A 12148-nucleotide genomic window follows, 5' to 3' on the forward strand; every position below is an offset into this window, starting at 1 on the left:
GAAATTTCTGGGCATCCTTTTTATCTTTCATTTCAGAGGTGGAGTTCATCCTTTCCAAAGTGATCTTTTTCCTCATGAACTGATGGGAAGCAATGGATTGTACCTCTCCCTCCTTCCCTGGAACATCCTTTTTGCCTTGCAGTATTCAGCTTCTCTCTATTCCACTAACGCCTTCCACAAAGCATGCTCATAGGCCACTACCCCGTTTCCCTCCTGCTCTTCACCAAATTTTTCTAATAGTCTGTATACCTTTATAGCCTGTACAGTTTCTCACCACTTACTCTTCAGCCCTTACAACCTAGATTTTAACTTCATTTCTGACATGGTGCTGAAACAGCATTCATAGGGTTACTAGCTGCCTTCTGATTGTCAAACCCAAACAGCCTTATCTCAGTCACCCTCTTCCTCAACATGGAAAGAATTTGATGCCATGGGGCAAGTCTTCCTTATAATTCTCTTCCTCCTTCACTTCTACAGTGTAAACGGGTTCTGTTTTGGCTGTCTTCTCCTGGTTCATTTGTTCAGTCACTTCCACCTCCCATGTTTCATCATCGCCCACCTGTGTATGTCAGTGCAGTTCTAGTTTCCTTGCATTTCCATTTTCTTATCCATGGCTCTAGTTATTACCCAGATTCGGAGAATTCCCAAACCCGACATCTCTAAACCTGGTCTTTTCCTGGAACTCCAGATCAAAAGGTCCAGTGTATGTTGGACATCGCTGTTAAGATTATCCTGCCTCTATCTCAACATTAAGACATCTGGGCATGCTTTCCTCCCGATTTCTTTATATGTAACAGATTATACCAGCATGTCCCAAGCCATGACTTTTCACATTTTTCCTCAATTACTGATTCCATTTGTTTGCCTTAACTAGCATGTCTGTTTTATCACTGTGATATTAATAGTCTTCCTGGCCATCCCTTACTCCTAACCTTCCCCCTAACCCGTTTTAGGTCTGGGTCTATTTTTCTCTGACCTCATATATTGCACCAGTACTGATGCCGTTACTTCCATTCTCTCTATTCTTCACTTATACTGTTGTCAGACAGATTTCCTGAAGGCCATTAAAAAATACATATACACAATGCAAGCGTGTAATAATTACCAACTTAAAATTAATAATACCAATTTAAAATAAATATTCCCATGGTTCAAAAGTCAAAATATACCGAAAGGCACTTAGTGAAAAACTTTGCTCCCACTTGTGCCCTTTATCTTCTCTTACGCAGTCTTCCCAACAGGCAGCCATGGTTACCAGTTTTTTTTTATTTTTTAGAAAAATTTTAATGTGTGTACAAGCGCATACATATGTATGTGCACAGAAATTTTCCTTCTCTGCAAATGGTAGTATATGAAATATGTTTTTCATACCATCCTTTGTGTTTATTTCTAAAGAATATATCTTGGTGATCTTTCATAAAGAGCTCCCCATTCTTTTTTACAGCTGTATATGATTCTTCTGTGTATGAACCATAATTTATGTAACCAGTCCTCTCCTGATGGGCATTTAAATCATTCCCCACCCTTCACTGTTCCAAACACTGCTGCAAAGAAAAACTCTTTCATAAGTCATCCTTCTCTTATGCAAGTATAAGCAGGTCCCTTGTGAGGGTCACTGTGAGAGCTTGTTATTTTCTGCCTGTTCATTTATTGTTCTTTGACCCTCCACTGCCCCTGCTGCTAGTGCTTTGCTTCTTATCTACCGAGTTGCAGTTGCTTCAGCCCACTCATAGTCCTTAGTTCAGAAGCCTTCAAGAACTTTCCACTGGGAATAGATCTGTCTCTGTCCTGTCAGTGTGGGAGGAGAAGCAAGCAGTGCAATGCACCATAACAAACTGTGGGAGCACTTGCCGCTGTTTCCTGTTGGGCTGATTTGCCGTTCCCCCAACATGTCCCATGTGTTTCTCTTGTCTTGCTTTGCACAGAATGTTTTCCCTCTGTTCACCATCTTCTTTCCAGATCCACTGCATCCTTTGAGACTGAGCTCACAAGCCACCACATCCATGAAGCTTGATTCCTGCTCCCTTCTGCTAAAAATAATCTAGCTTTCTACTGAGGACTCTGACACAGCATATCTTTTTCTGCGCTGGATTACATTACAATATCTGTACAGTTTTAATTTAGCTATTTGTTAGTAATTCCCCAGACACAAGGATAGATGGTGCCTTGTTTTATCATCCCCCCAAAAGTCTCTTAACATGGTGTCTTGCATACATTAATGAACGAAAAAGCAATACTGAGTCTATTCTTGTCTGACATGATGGGTTGAAGAAATACTTTTAATGCAGAAATCACCACCATTCTTGTGCATTTCAGCTTTTTTTAAATTAAAAATGCCTTTATTCTTCCTCCTAGGAATATTTTTAGGAGCTTACCACCACAGAGTCTTACATTCCTAGTGACTGCTCCTGTGACCTCCTAGAAATTAGGGTGCCATTCCATTCCATATTTATTCTGTTGCCAGCTAAAAGCATTGGCAGGACTAATTATGGTCCATATTACAGTACCACAAGACCTTAATCTGTGATTTGGAATCATGGGTCTCTTTATTATGGCTGTTTTTATTATGAGATTGATTGCTTTTCTGATAACTTGAATTTTAGTTTACAAAAAAATGAACAAAAATTATTAATCTAATCTTTCCAGTGCAGTTTTGACTATAGCAACCTTAGAGAGTAAAACAGTAAACTCCGTGCATTTAAGAATACAGTGGATTCAGGGTACCCTGTGTTCAGACTGGGATGTCACTGAGATATGGCCACTCCTATGGTGATGCTTTCTTTTTCTGCTAATAGGTTTTTGAAGAACCCTCCATCAGCCTTTTTGCTCTGGAGCATTGTGAGGGAAGAGAGTTACATCTAGAAGAGGCTGTGAACTCTGTTCTGAACAAGGACCTGCACTTCTACACCCAGTCTGTGTGGGTAAAAAGTGGACTGTAAGTATGGGAAAAAGGCATGGTCTGGTTCAGTTACTGTTTTAAGACAGAGTTGCAGAGTTGCAAACCAAGTCCGCTGTGTAGTAGTATGCATTCAAGTGGTCTTGAGGAAGAGCCCTTTGGAAGAGAAGGGCTACCATATGGTCACAGCATGTGTCATAGAGTAGGTCAATCAGATGACTTTACCCAGTTGAACTTTCTTTTCAGAAGAAATTTCAATATCCCAGCAACTTTGGTTAAGACAGTTTCCTGCTTAAGGCAAGTGACTGCTGGCAAGACCAAGTTCGGTGTTGTTTTTTGATTTAATAGCCGTGTATTCTAGAGCAGTTCCCTCCAGGGTACTCACTTGCCTGTGGACTACACTGGTTGGCCTAGCCTGCCTACCAGTATTGTTGTTCATTTAGGTTATCGGTCAGTCAGGGTAGACCCAGGGGCCTGTGCTTTTACAAATTAGAAAGCTGCCTTTAAGAAAAAATTTAAAATTATGATAGAAATATTAGATATCAATGTGAATATTTAGGACAGAAATGGTGAGAAGCCTGTAAGTGAGGGGCCTTGAAGTTGAAGCTCTGTTTGCTTCCTGGAAAATCTGCCTCTGAATCCAGTTCTGAAGAGTCCGGCATATAAACCAGCCCCTACTCCTGCACTGTTAGTGTTCTGGTAGCAAAAGTCAACTAAAAAAACACACATAGCTCTTGACGGTTAATAAAAAAATGGCTTTAAAAGTTTTTCTATGGCTTTGAAATTCTGTGATAATCAACTGTGCTGGTTTAAATATCTGGGGATAAAGAGAAAGCCAATAATGTAAGTGGAGGTGAAAATTAAGCAAACTATTATAATAAATGGCTTTTATATTATACACATGTATAATAGCTTAAGTTTTCTTCTGCAAAACATTTTAAATGGTTTGATGTTTATTCAGACAAATTGATTTATTCTATCTAAGCATAAGATTCCAATATATTATTTACCAGTTAACTAAATTTTACATCCCTGTGATATAGGTCTTTGACAACATTTTAATTCATTTCTTCCCATTTCTGAGTGAAATTGATACTTGACTCACTTCTGAAAATGTCTCACTTTCTTATTTCATTTTTTTCTGGAACACTGGTGCCATTTTATCTTGACATTCTTATTTCTTCTCTTTGGCTTCTTAGCCACCTACTCTCTCACTATTCCAAATTCTCTTTAAGAGAATTGGAACATGGAGTAAGGAACAGTGAAGGCTGCCTAAGGATTTTCCTAGGTTACAGAATACTACTTAATGTACAGCCAGCTTCCCTTAGTTACAAGTTGGGTTTGTTTTAATCCCCATGCTATGCCACATCTTTGATCTGTGATGATGACAGCCATGCTTAAATGCACCATCCCACACAGTTTTCCAACTGTGGAATTCATTTAAATCAATATATAATTAGGTACATTTTCCTAAAATCTTACCTAGATTTTATAACTGAAACTTCCCTGACAGTTTAAAGAATCTGCAGCGGGAGAGGCAGCTAAGCCTGTCCGTGGTCATGCTGACCTGCCTCTCCACCAGTCTGATTGATTAGATTTGTGTAGGAAGGAGGGGTCAAGAATGGGCCATCCATCTCATTCATCTCTCCATAATTTGGTCAAGTCTGATCTTGGTTGTGGGGAGCAAGGAGGACTTTTCTTAGTGGTGGTCAGGTTGAGTCAGTCATCCCTACCCAAGCTTTCATAGCTGTAATACATCAAGCTTTCCTCAGCTCTCCCCTTCTCCCCACAACTTATGCTCAAGTTGATATCTTTTCCTGCATTACCTGAAGTACAAGTCCCTAAGGAATATTGCACTTTGTGAGTTTTAGAAGTTTTTAATCTGGAAAATCGAGGGGCTGAAGTTGCTGCCATAGCAGCACAAGCAACCCTCTGTAGCTTGTGTCCTAAGCCCTGGATGACCCTGTTCCTGAGCTCTGGTCCATCTGATAAGCAGACTACCTTGCCTGCTGCTGGTGCTCTTTGCTTCATCCACAAGGCTTTACCTCCCTTGGTGCGAGCCAGGACAACCCCTGCCACAATTCCAGGTGCTTTATCAAAATAAAGCAAGGCAGCCATCTCATCCTGCACACACTTTCTTAAAGCACTGTGTACACTGACCTTGAGTCCTGCTGAGAATTTCAGGTGCTCTTAGTGACTGCAGCACATTCTCTTTAGTCATCAAGCTTAGTAATCACCTAAGGTGGTGCTCGGCAGACTTTTTCTGTAAAGGGCCAGATAGTCTTTTCAGTTTGGGGGTCATCTGTCTGTGTCATGACTACTGAAGTTGCTATGGTAGTGCAAGAGCAGCCGTAGCCAATCCTTAAAGCAATGGGCATGACTGTGTTCCATTAAATAAGTCTTGAGACTCCGGACTCCAAACTTGAGACTCCAGTGTACTTTTACACACTTTAATGCTGCCAAAGTTGAAGGCAAGGGTTTCGGGGAGGATTCTCAAAGGAGCTGGGCCTTGAAGAGGGGAGGGTGATGGAGAACTTCTGTGAACAATTCTAAGAAGTCTTGGTGGCTTTGGGGAAGCTGTGGAGGGAGGAGTGGAAGAAGATATGTCTGGAGAGTTCACTGGAGCCACACTTAGAGGCCCTGAAGGACATGTGATGGTGACTCTAGGGGCAGGAGTGTGATTTTCTGCTGGTTAATAGGAGGTTATGGTCTGCTTTTAAATGTTATAATGCTATGACAATGTTATCAAAGAAATATAGGATTTCAGAGATGGAGGAAACCTTGCATTCATTTTGGAAGAAAGGAAACCAGCATTGTAACTGGAACCCAAATCTTCTGAGTCTAGGCCAGTGGGTTTTCTCCTATACCTCCCTGATTTTTGTTAGGAAAAAATGTGCAATTTTAAAAGTCTGCAAACCTAGAAGTTTATGAACCCTATAAGGCAAAGTGCAGATACTTTTGATGAGGGATTTTTTTTTTGTTTTGAAGTACACTACTTTTTTCTTTCCTATTCTCATAGGTGGATAGCTTATGAAGGATCCAATTTCTTGGGAAGACAAATCCTACTCAGGCCTAATGAGATCCCAAACTGGACAGCATTCAGCAGATGGAAAACAATTGGTTCCCTCCGTCCTATGAAGCAGGTAAGGAGAAAAGAACCGTAAGATTCCAAATAGCTTGCTTTTGTGGTAGAAATGTCATAAACCACAGCATCTGAAATAATGATCATTTAATTTAGTTTGCCATTTACATAGTAGGGGGAGTGAATTAGGATGCGGATATCTTGTACATTTTAACCAATTTGTAAGATTGTATCTAAAGTCAACATTGGATTTCGGTTTTCAGTCCAAAGCCTCATTGGCCATGTTCACTTTTCGTGGAAAACTAAGATACTGTAAGTTCTGTGGCAAACCTTGGTAACAGGAATGAACTTTGATACTGTACTAGTTTTAATTTCTAAGCATTTGGATATTCCCCTCCCTACTTATATAATACTCAGGATGGATCCTGGCAATTTAATTAAAATAAGTATTTATTGCACACCTACTGCTTGTCAGTCTTCTGTTCAAAAGCTTCCCACTGCACTTAGAATACAATCTACCCCCTACCCCACCTTGCTTCTCCAACCTCATCTTTCACATGGTTGTGTCACAGGCATCAAAGTACAGAGTGGTTTCCCACTAAGACTTTTAACATGGGCTGCACCCTCTGTATCGTGTTCTTCCCTCATTCTTTATTTGACTAGTCATCCCTGTAAATTCTACTTAAGTGTCAGGTCCTCAAGAATGCCTCCCCCACCTTCTCTCCCAATCTACATTAGATCATAAAAGACCTGGGGGTTCTTTTTCTACAAAAACACTGTACGCAGTTTATAACCCTAGCGTTATGGTTGGATCGGGGTCTCTCCCACTCTATAGAAAACCCTGTGAAGTCAAGGACTGTCCATGTTTTGCTCATTGCTCTACCCCTAGTGCCTGAAACAATATCTGGAATATTGTAGGAGCTGAGGAACTATTTATTTAATGAAGGAATGAATATATCAGTGGATGGATCAATGATATTATGCAAAGTATAATGGAAAATATAAAGATAGATGCGATTTCTGCCAATATTATTAAAGCTTACATTTTTATTGGGTAAAACATGTCCAACTCAAAGCAGTAACATAAAATGCAAAACAATGCATAATTATCCAAAAGCCACAGGCAGTCCCTGGTTCAGAGAAAGGAAGTATCAACATGTGTAGGAGTAGTGGGGAGGTTTCATGGAAGGTGGAAAACCCAAGTGAAACTGTCAGGGGTGTGATGGCCCGTGGATATGGCATTAGTACCTCTCTCTAATCTCTTCAGAACACTTTCTTGCTTGATTCCAACAACAGTCCTTTGAGGTAGGAATTATTATCCCCATTTTCTAGTTGGAATAATAAGGCTCTGAGAGAAGAATAAGGCTCCAACTGGAAAATGGGGATAATGATTCCTACCTGTGAGAATAAAAGCACATCGAGTGTCAGAACCAGGATTTGGACCCAAATCTACTATGCTTTAAAATCTGTGTTCTTAAGCAACCACACTCTACTTTCCATCAGCCTAAGATCAGCACTTAGAGAGTACCACCTATTTCAGGCACTGAGCTGAATATAGCCTAGTGGATCTAAATGCTGAGGCTCTGATGTTCTGACCTGACACTTATTTAACCCTTACTTAAGTGTTAAATAAATGGTAGCCAATAAAATATTAACCTAATTGGTCTTCTCTCACCCTCTTCACATGCACACATGCACACATGCACACACACCATGCTCATCCCACCACTCATGAGTTCTGTTGGTTCAAATCCTGGCTCTGCCATTTGTAAGCAGTGCAGCTTGGTGAGTCACTTCATTTCTTGGCACCTTAGGTTTCTCACTGGTGAAGCAGTGATCACATTGCTTACATCTCATTGCTGTGACGGTTGAATAAGATAATGTATATGAACAGTCTGATATGGCTCTGGCTCATATTACTATGGTAATACACTTATTTTGAAAGTTTTTATTATTATTATTCACAATGTCCCTTGAGATGCTCTTTTGAGGGATACTGAAACATTAATGGCTTTCCTGGCACAGAGTGTGTGGTAGACGATCTCATGACCTTTACCTCTTGCTTATTCCCCACTCCTATCATGTGGAACAGGGAGTAAGCCCACTGAAAAGCCATCAGAAAAAGCAAAGTAGAGATAGGAATTCAGTTTAGCTTTTACTAACTACATAATAATGCTGACCCTCTGTTGTTAGAGACTTTAGTAGCCAAGTTCAACACTGAAAATATGTTCCTCATTTTTTAATGGTGGTTCCTTGTTGGGGAAGAAGGATGTCCCTGCCTATTGTTCAAGATTCTCTGGTAAAGTATAGAACAGCCATCTCTACTTTTACAAAGAAGTTTTTTTTAACAAGAATAGTATGCTATTTTCTTTCACTGTGCTTTAGGAGCTACCTGATTCCTATTCTGATTAAACATTTAATTTCAAAATAATATTTTAATAGATTATTTTTCCTTTTGTTTATTTAGGTCACAGTTTTGAAATCCAACAAAGGAATTCTGAGTTTCTAAAATAGTAGTTTGTGGGTCACATTTAAATTTGTGGTAAGGCTGTTGGTACTGCTTTGGTTCATATTCTTGTTTAGAAATTCAGGACTAATTAAAATGTGATCCTCTTTGAGGCTGGGAATTAGGAAGTCACTAAGGTACTTATAATGTATATCAGTGTTTTTAAGTATAATTACAGAGCAGTCAGACTACAAATGTGTAATAAGGGTAATTAGTACCTTGCCTGAGTTAATTGATTAAAACTGTGATGTTTGGTCCTAAAGTAATTGGAACTCTGTCATCTGTGAAGGTCACGCCTGTTTTCTTATATGTACAAGGTAATGAAAATGTAATAAAGATATACTGAAGCCTCAAGAATTAATAATTGCAGTAGATCCAGCTGAATTATAGACATTTAAGTACACTACTGTTGCATTGTTAATGTTGGAAGTAGGGATTTGAAACATTTAAAACATTTTGCCAAGTAGAGATCTTGTTCGCCTGGTTTAAATGGCCAGATAATTTGTCCTTCTGTTGGCTTAAGTGCTGAGAATGTGTATTTCCTTAGGAAGGTTTAATTACCAAAATTCAGTTAGCTTCACATTGATCTATCAAGTTTCAAAAACAGTAGACTGTTCATTGGTTCTCTTACCATATGACCTATTGCATTTACCTAAGCACTTATGTTTCTTAGCATGAAAGTGCTCTCTTAAGAGACCATTTGTTATTACTCAGCCAGGGTTCTAATTGGGATGGCAATGAGATGAACCAAAGGTGGGGATGTTGGGTGTCATTTATTACATTAAGGCTGGAGGCCTAAGTCATAGGGCTGAAATAATGGCTTCTGTTGTGCTTCGATTATGTGCCCTGCCCTTTCATTGTCCTACACTGCCACCTTTGGAATTCGTCTCTTATTCCCTGTGCCTGAGAGCAACTAGTGCATTTCAACATAGGTCTGAGAGCATCCTGGTTAAGAGGAACCTGGCTTCTTTACATCTGTGTTCACCTTATTTGTAAAACTAGGGTATAATTGTACTTTCTTAATAGGTTTTTGTAGTTATTCTGACAAATAACATAATGGCACAGAATGCATTTAGCACGCTGCTTACACATACTACGTGTTCAATAAATATTAGCTAGTCTCCTTAGAGGCAAGTCCCAGGTTTAATATTTTAAAACTTTTTTGTATGTATCTTAAAACTTCCAGGCCAAGGGGATGAAGTCCTTTGTTACACAATTTTTGAGTACCTAAGTATAATCATTAAACATACATGGTCTCTACTTTTGAAGAAATAAAGGTCTTATATAAACAAATGATCACAGCTACTAGTGCCCTCAGCTCTCTGGGTTTTTCAAGACCTCCCAGGGCCAACTTATGGCATTTAGTCATAGCTCCACAGTATGTTTGATTGATTACATGTCTTTCTGAAGTTTTTAGAAAATCCTTGTAGGTAATACCTTACCCTTATTCTAACTCCCCTACCTCCCTCAGCACAGCTGGGACACACTATTGAATGAAACTCATGAAGTCCCTAATTCTTTACCACCCCACTCCTCGCCACATGGAATTCTAGTGAAAGAAACTTTTACTTTATGCTGTTCAAAGGGCACTTTTCACAAAGTGTAATAGAGACTGTACAATTTAAGCTTTATGCTCCACGGCCTAAGCATTTACCATATTAATCTATGCAAATTTACTAAAGGGAATAAGAGTGAAACTGATACAACTAAGATAGTTACCTCTCACTTTCCCTCCCAGTTTTCTTCCTCTGGAAGGATTCATTTCCAGATTCAAAAGTTTATTTCTAAATGGCTGTTTCTCCTGTCATAGCCTGCAGTGTACATCAGAATAAAGAACCGTGCCCAGGGTGAATATCTGACAGTCACTGGAAGTCTAGCAGACACCAGGGCAACATCTGTGTGCATTTCTCCCTATAGTGGAAAGAATACTCAGATCTGGTACTACTGCCGAGGACTCTTTAAATCCAAGGTAAGCAATCCCACTGATACAGTACGCCACTTTCTGGTCTGTTTTTTGTTTTGAAAACTAGAATCCTGTCAAATCAACTGGCATGATAAAACAATGCAACTTCTTAGAAACAGGTGTTGATTATAAAAATACTGCCATATATTACTAAAACATTTATATAAAATTGACTTAATTTTTTGAACAAGAAAATCCAGTTTCAATTTTTAAGTAAACACAAAGGTTATCACATATTATGGATATACCTAAGTGATTTTTTACAACCAATGGTATAAGTCACCAGCTCTAAGTTGGACAATGTGCTTTTATAAGAAGATGTTCCTTACTTGATGGCCCAGATAAAGTCAGCCGTCTCTGTGATTCTAAATATGTTGAAACCCTTTCATTTTCAAAGTATACAAAGAAGCAGTAGAAGAAGAAAGCTGTTATTGGAAGAAGCTTAGAAAATAAAATTTAGGGTTCTTTTCTATGACCCTTCTGTTATGTTTAATGCATTGGGAATAGAACACTACTTTAAAAACATTCAAACTGTGTTTTATTGTATCACCAATGGATTATCTACTTTTTCTTATGCTTCAAAAATGAAAAACATTTAAAAGTAATTATTGTCTGGATATCTTTAGCCCATCATGCAATGTTTTCATAAGAAAACCAAGCTCAACATAATACGTTTTAAGCAAACAGGGATTTAACATTTAATTCCAATTCAGCAAATCTTTATTGAACATCTGTTGTCAGATGTAGACATCCTATTAAAAACAAGTACCTCTATTTCAGTTGGTTTATTTCTGTACCATCTCCTACCCACAGCCGTAAAGAAGACATTAAAAAAGGCTTACTGAAATTATACTATATAGTTATTTTTTTAGATAAGACACACACACACTTCCTGTCTATGATTTGTTTACCTAAGATAAAAGGGACCTAATTCAACTTACTTTAGCAAACATACTACTGCCAATTAATCATTTCTTAACCCTTTTAGGCCAGTGATACATGTCTTGATGTGATTGGTGGCCGGGACACACCTGGAGCTAAAGTAGCTCTATGGACTGAACATGGGCAATTCAGGCAGAAGTGGAGACTGAATAAAAATGGAACTATCAGCTCTTATCTCAGTGATCAACTTGTCCTTGATGTTAAAGGTGGGCCTTTGATGATACCCAATGTTGTGTCCCTGGATATTAGTTTCAGTTCCAAATCTCCTCATTTTGGGTAAAGGACATCCTTATGTATAAGAGAAATGTTAAGTCATTTAAAATTATGCTTGAAGAAAATTAAGATAGGCAGTTTTACAAACAAAACAATTAGCAGAAAAAGCCAAACAACAAAGCTTAGGGTTTTTGTTCATTAGTACAGTTGTAAAACTTTCATTTGCTACGTGAACTCAGAACAGTTCTAAATTTGAAGCACCATAAACCATGAAATGAATGTCATCTGTTTCTTAGAAACATCTCTAGCTTTTTGCCAGGAATTGCCATGGTCCTTAAAAACCCTCAGGTAGAATTTATGGTAGGTATCAATTAACCTTGTTTTTGAATTCAGCAAGGTCAGGGCCAATATTATTCATGGCTGTTGCTTTAATTGGGTTAGTCACAGTTTTGTTGGCGTAGAAACAAAAACACAGTACCTGACATTCAGCCAGAGTTCTCTCAGAGCACTTTGTTCTAAAGAATCACATTGTTAAGGCACGCCACT

General features: G+C 38.8%; 1 protein-coding gene across 2 annotated transcripts in view; it reads left to right on the top strand.

Annotated features, from left to right (window-relative positions):
- CRYBG3 (crystallin beta-gamma domain containing 3) overlaps nt 1-12148 on the top strand; it is a 127340-nt gene that overhangs the window by 113203 nt on the left and 1989 nt on the right. For both annotated transcript variants that reach the window (XM_031009300.3, XM_055383470.2), the window contains 4 exons: nt 2796-2935; nt 5916-6039; nt 10295-10453; nt 11436-11595. In XM_031009300.3, the coding sequence (XP_030865160.3) occupies nt 2796-2935; nt 5916-6039; nt 10295-10453; nt 11436-11595 (583 nt within the window). The remainder of the gene's footprint in view (nt 1-2795; nt 2936-5915; nt 6040-10294; nt 10454-11435; nt 11596-12148) is intronic.

This window comes from Gorilla gorilla, chromosome 2 (genome assembly GCF_029281585.2).
Source record: "Gorilla gorilla gorilla isolate KB3781 chromosome 2, NHGRI_mGorGor1-v2.1_pri, whole genome shotgun sequence".
NCBI classification, from domain to species: domain Eukaryota; kingdom Metazoa; phylum Chordata; class Mammalia; order Primates; family Hominidae; genus Gorilla; species Gorilla gorilla.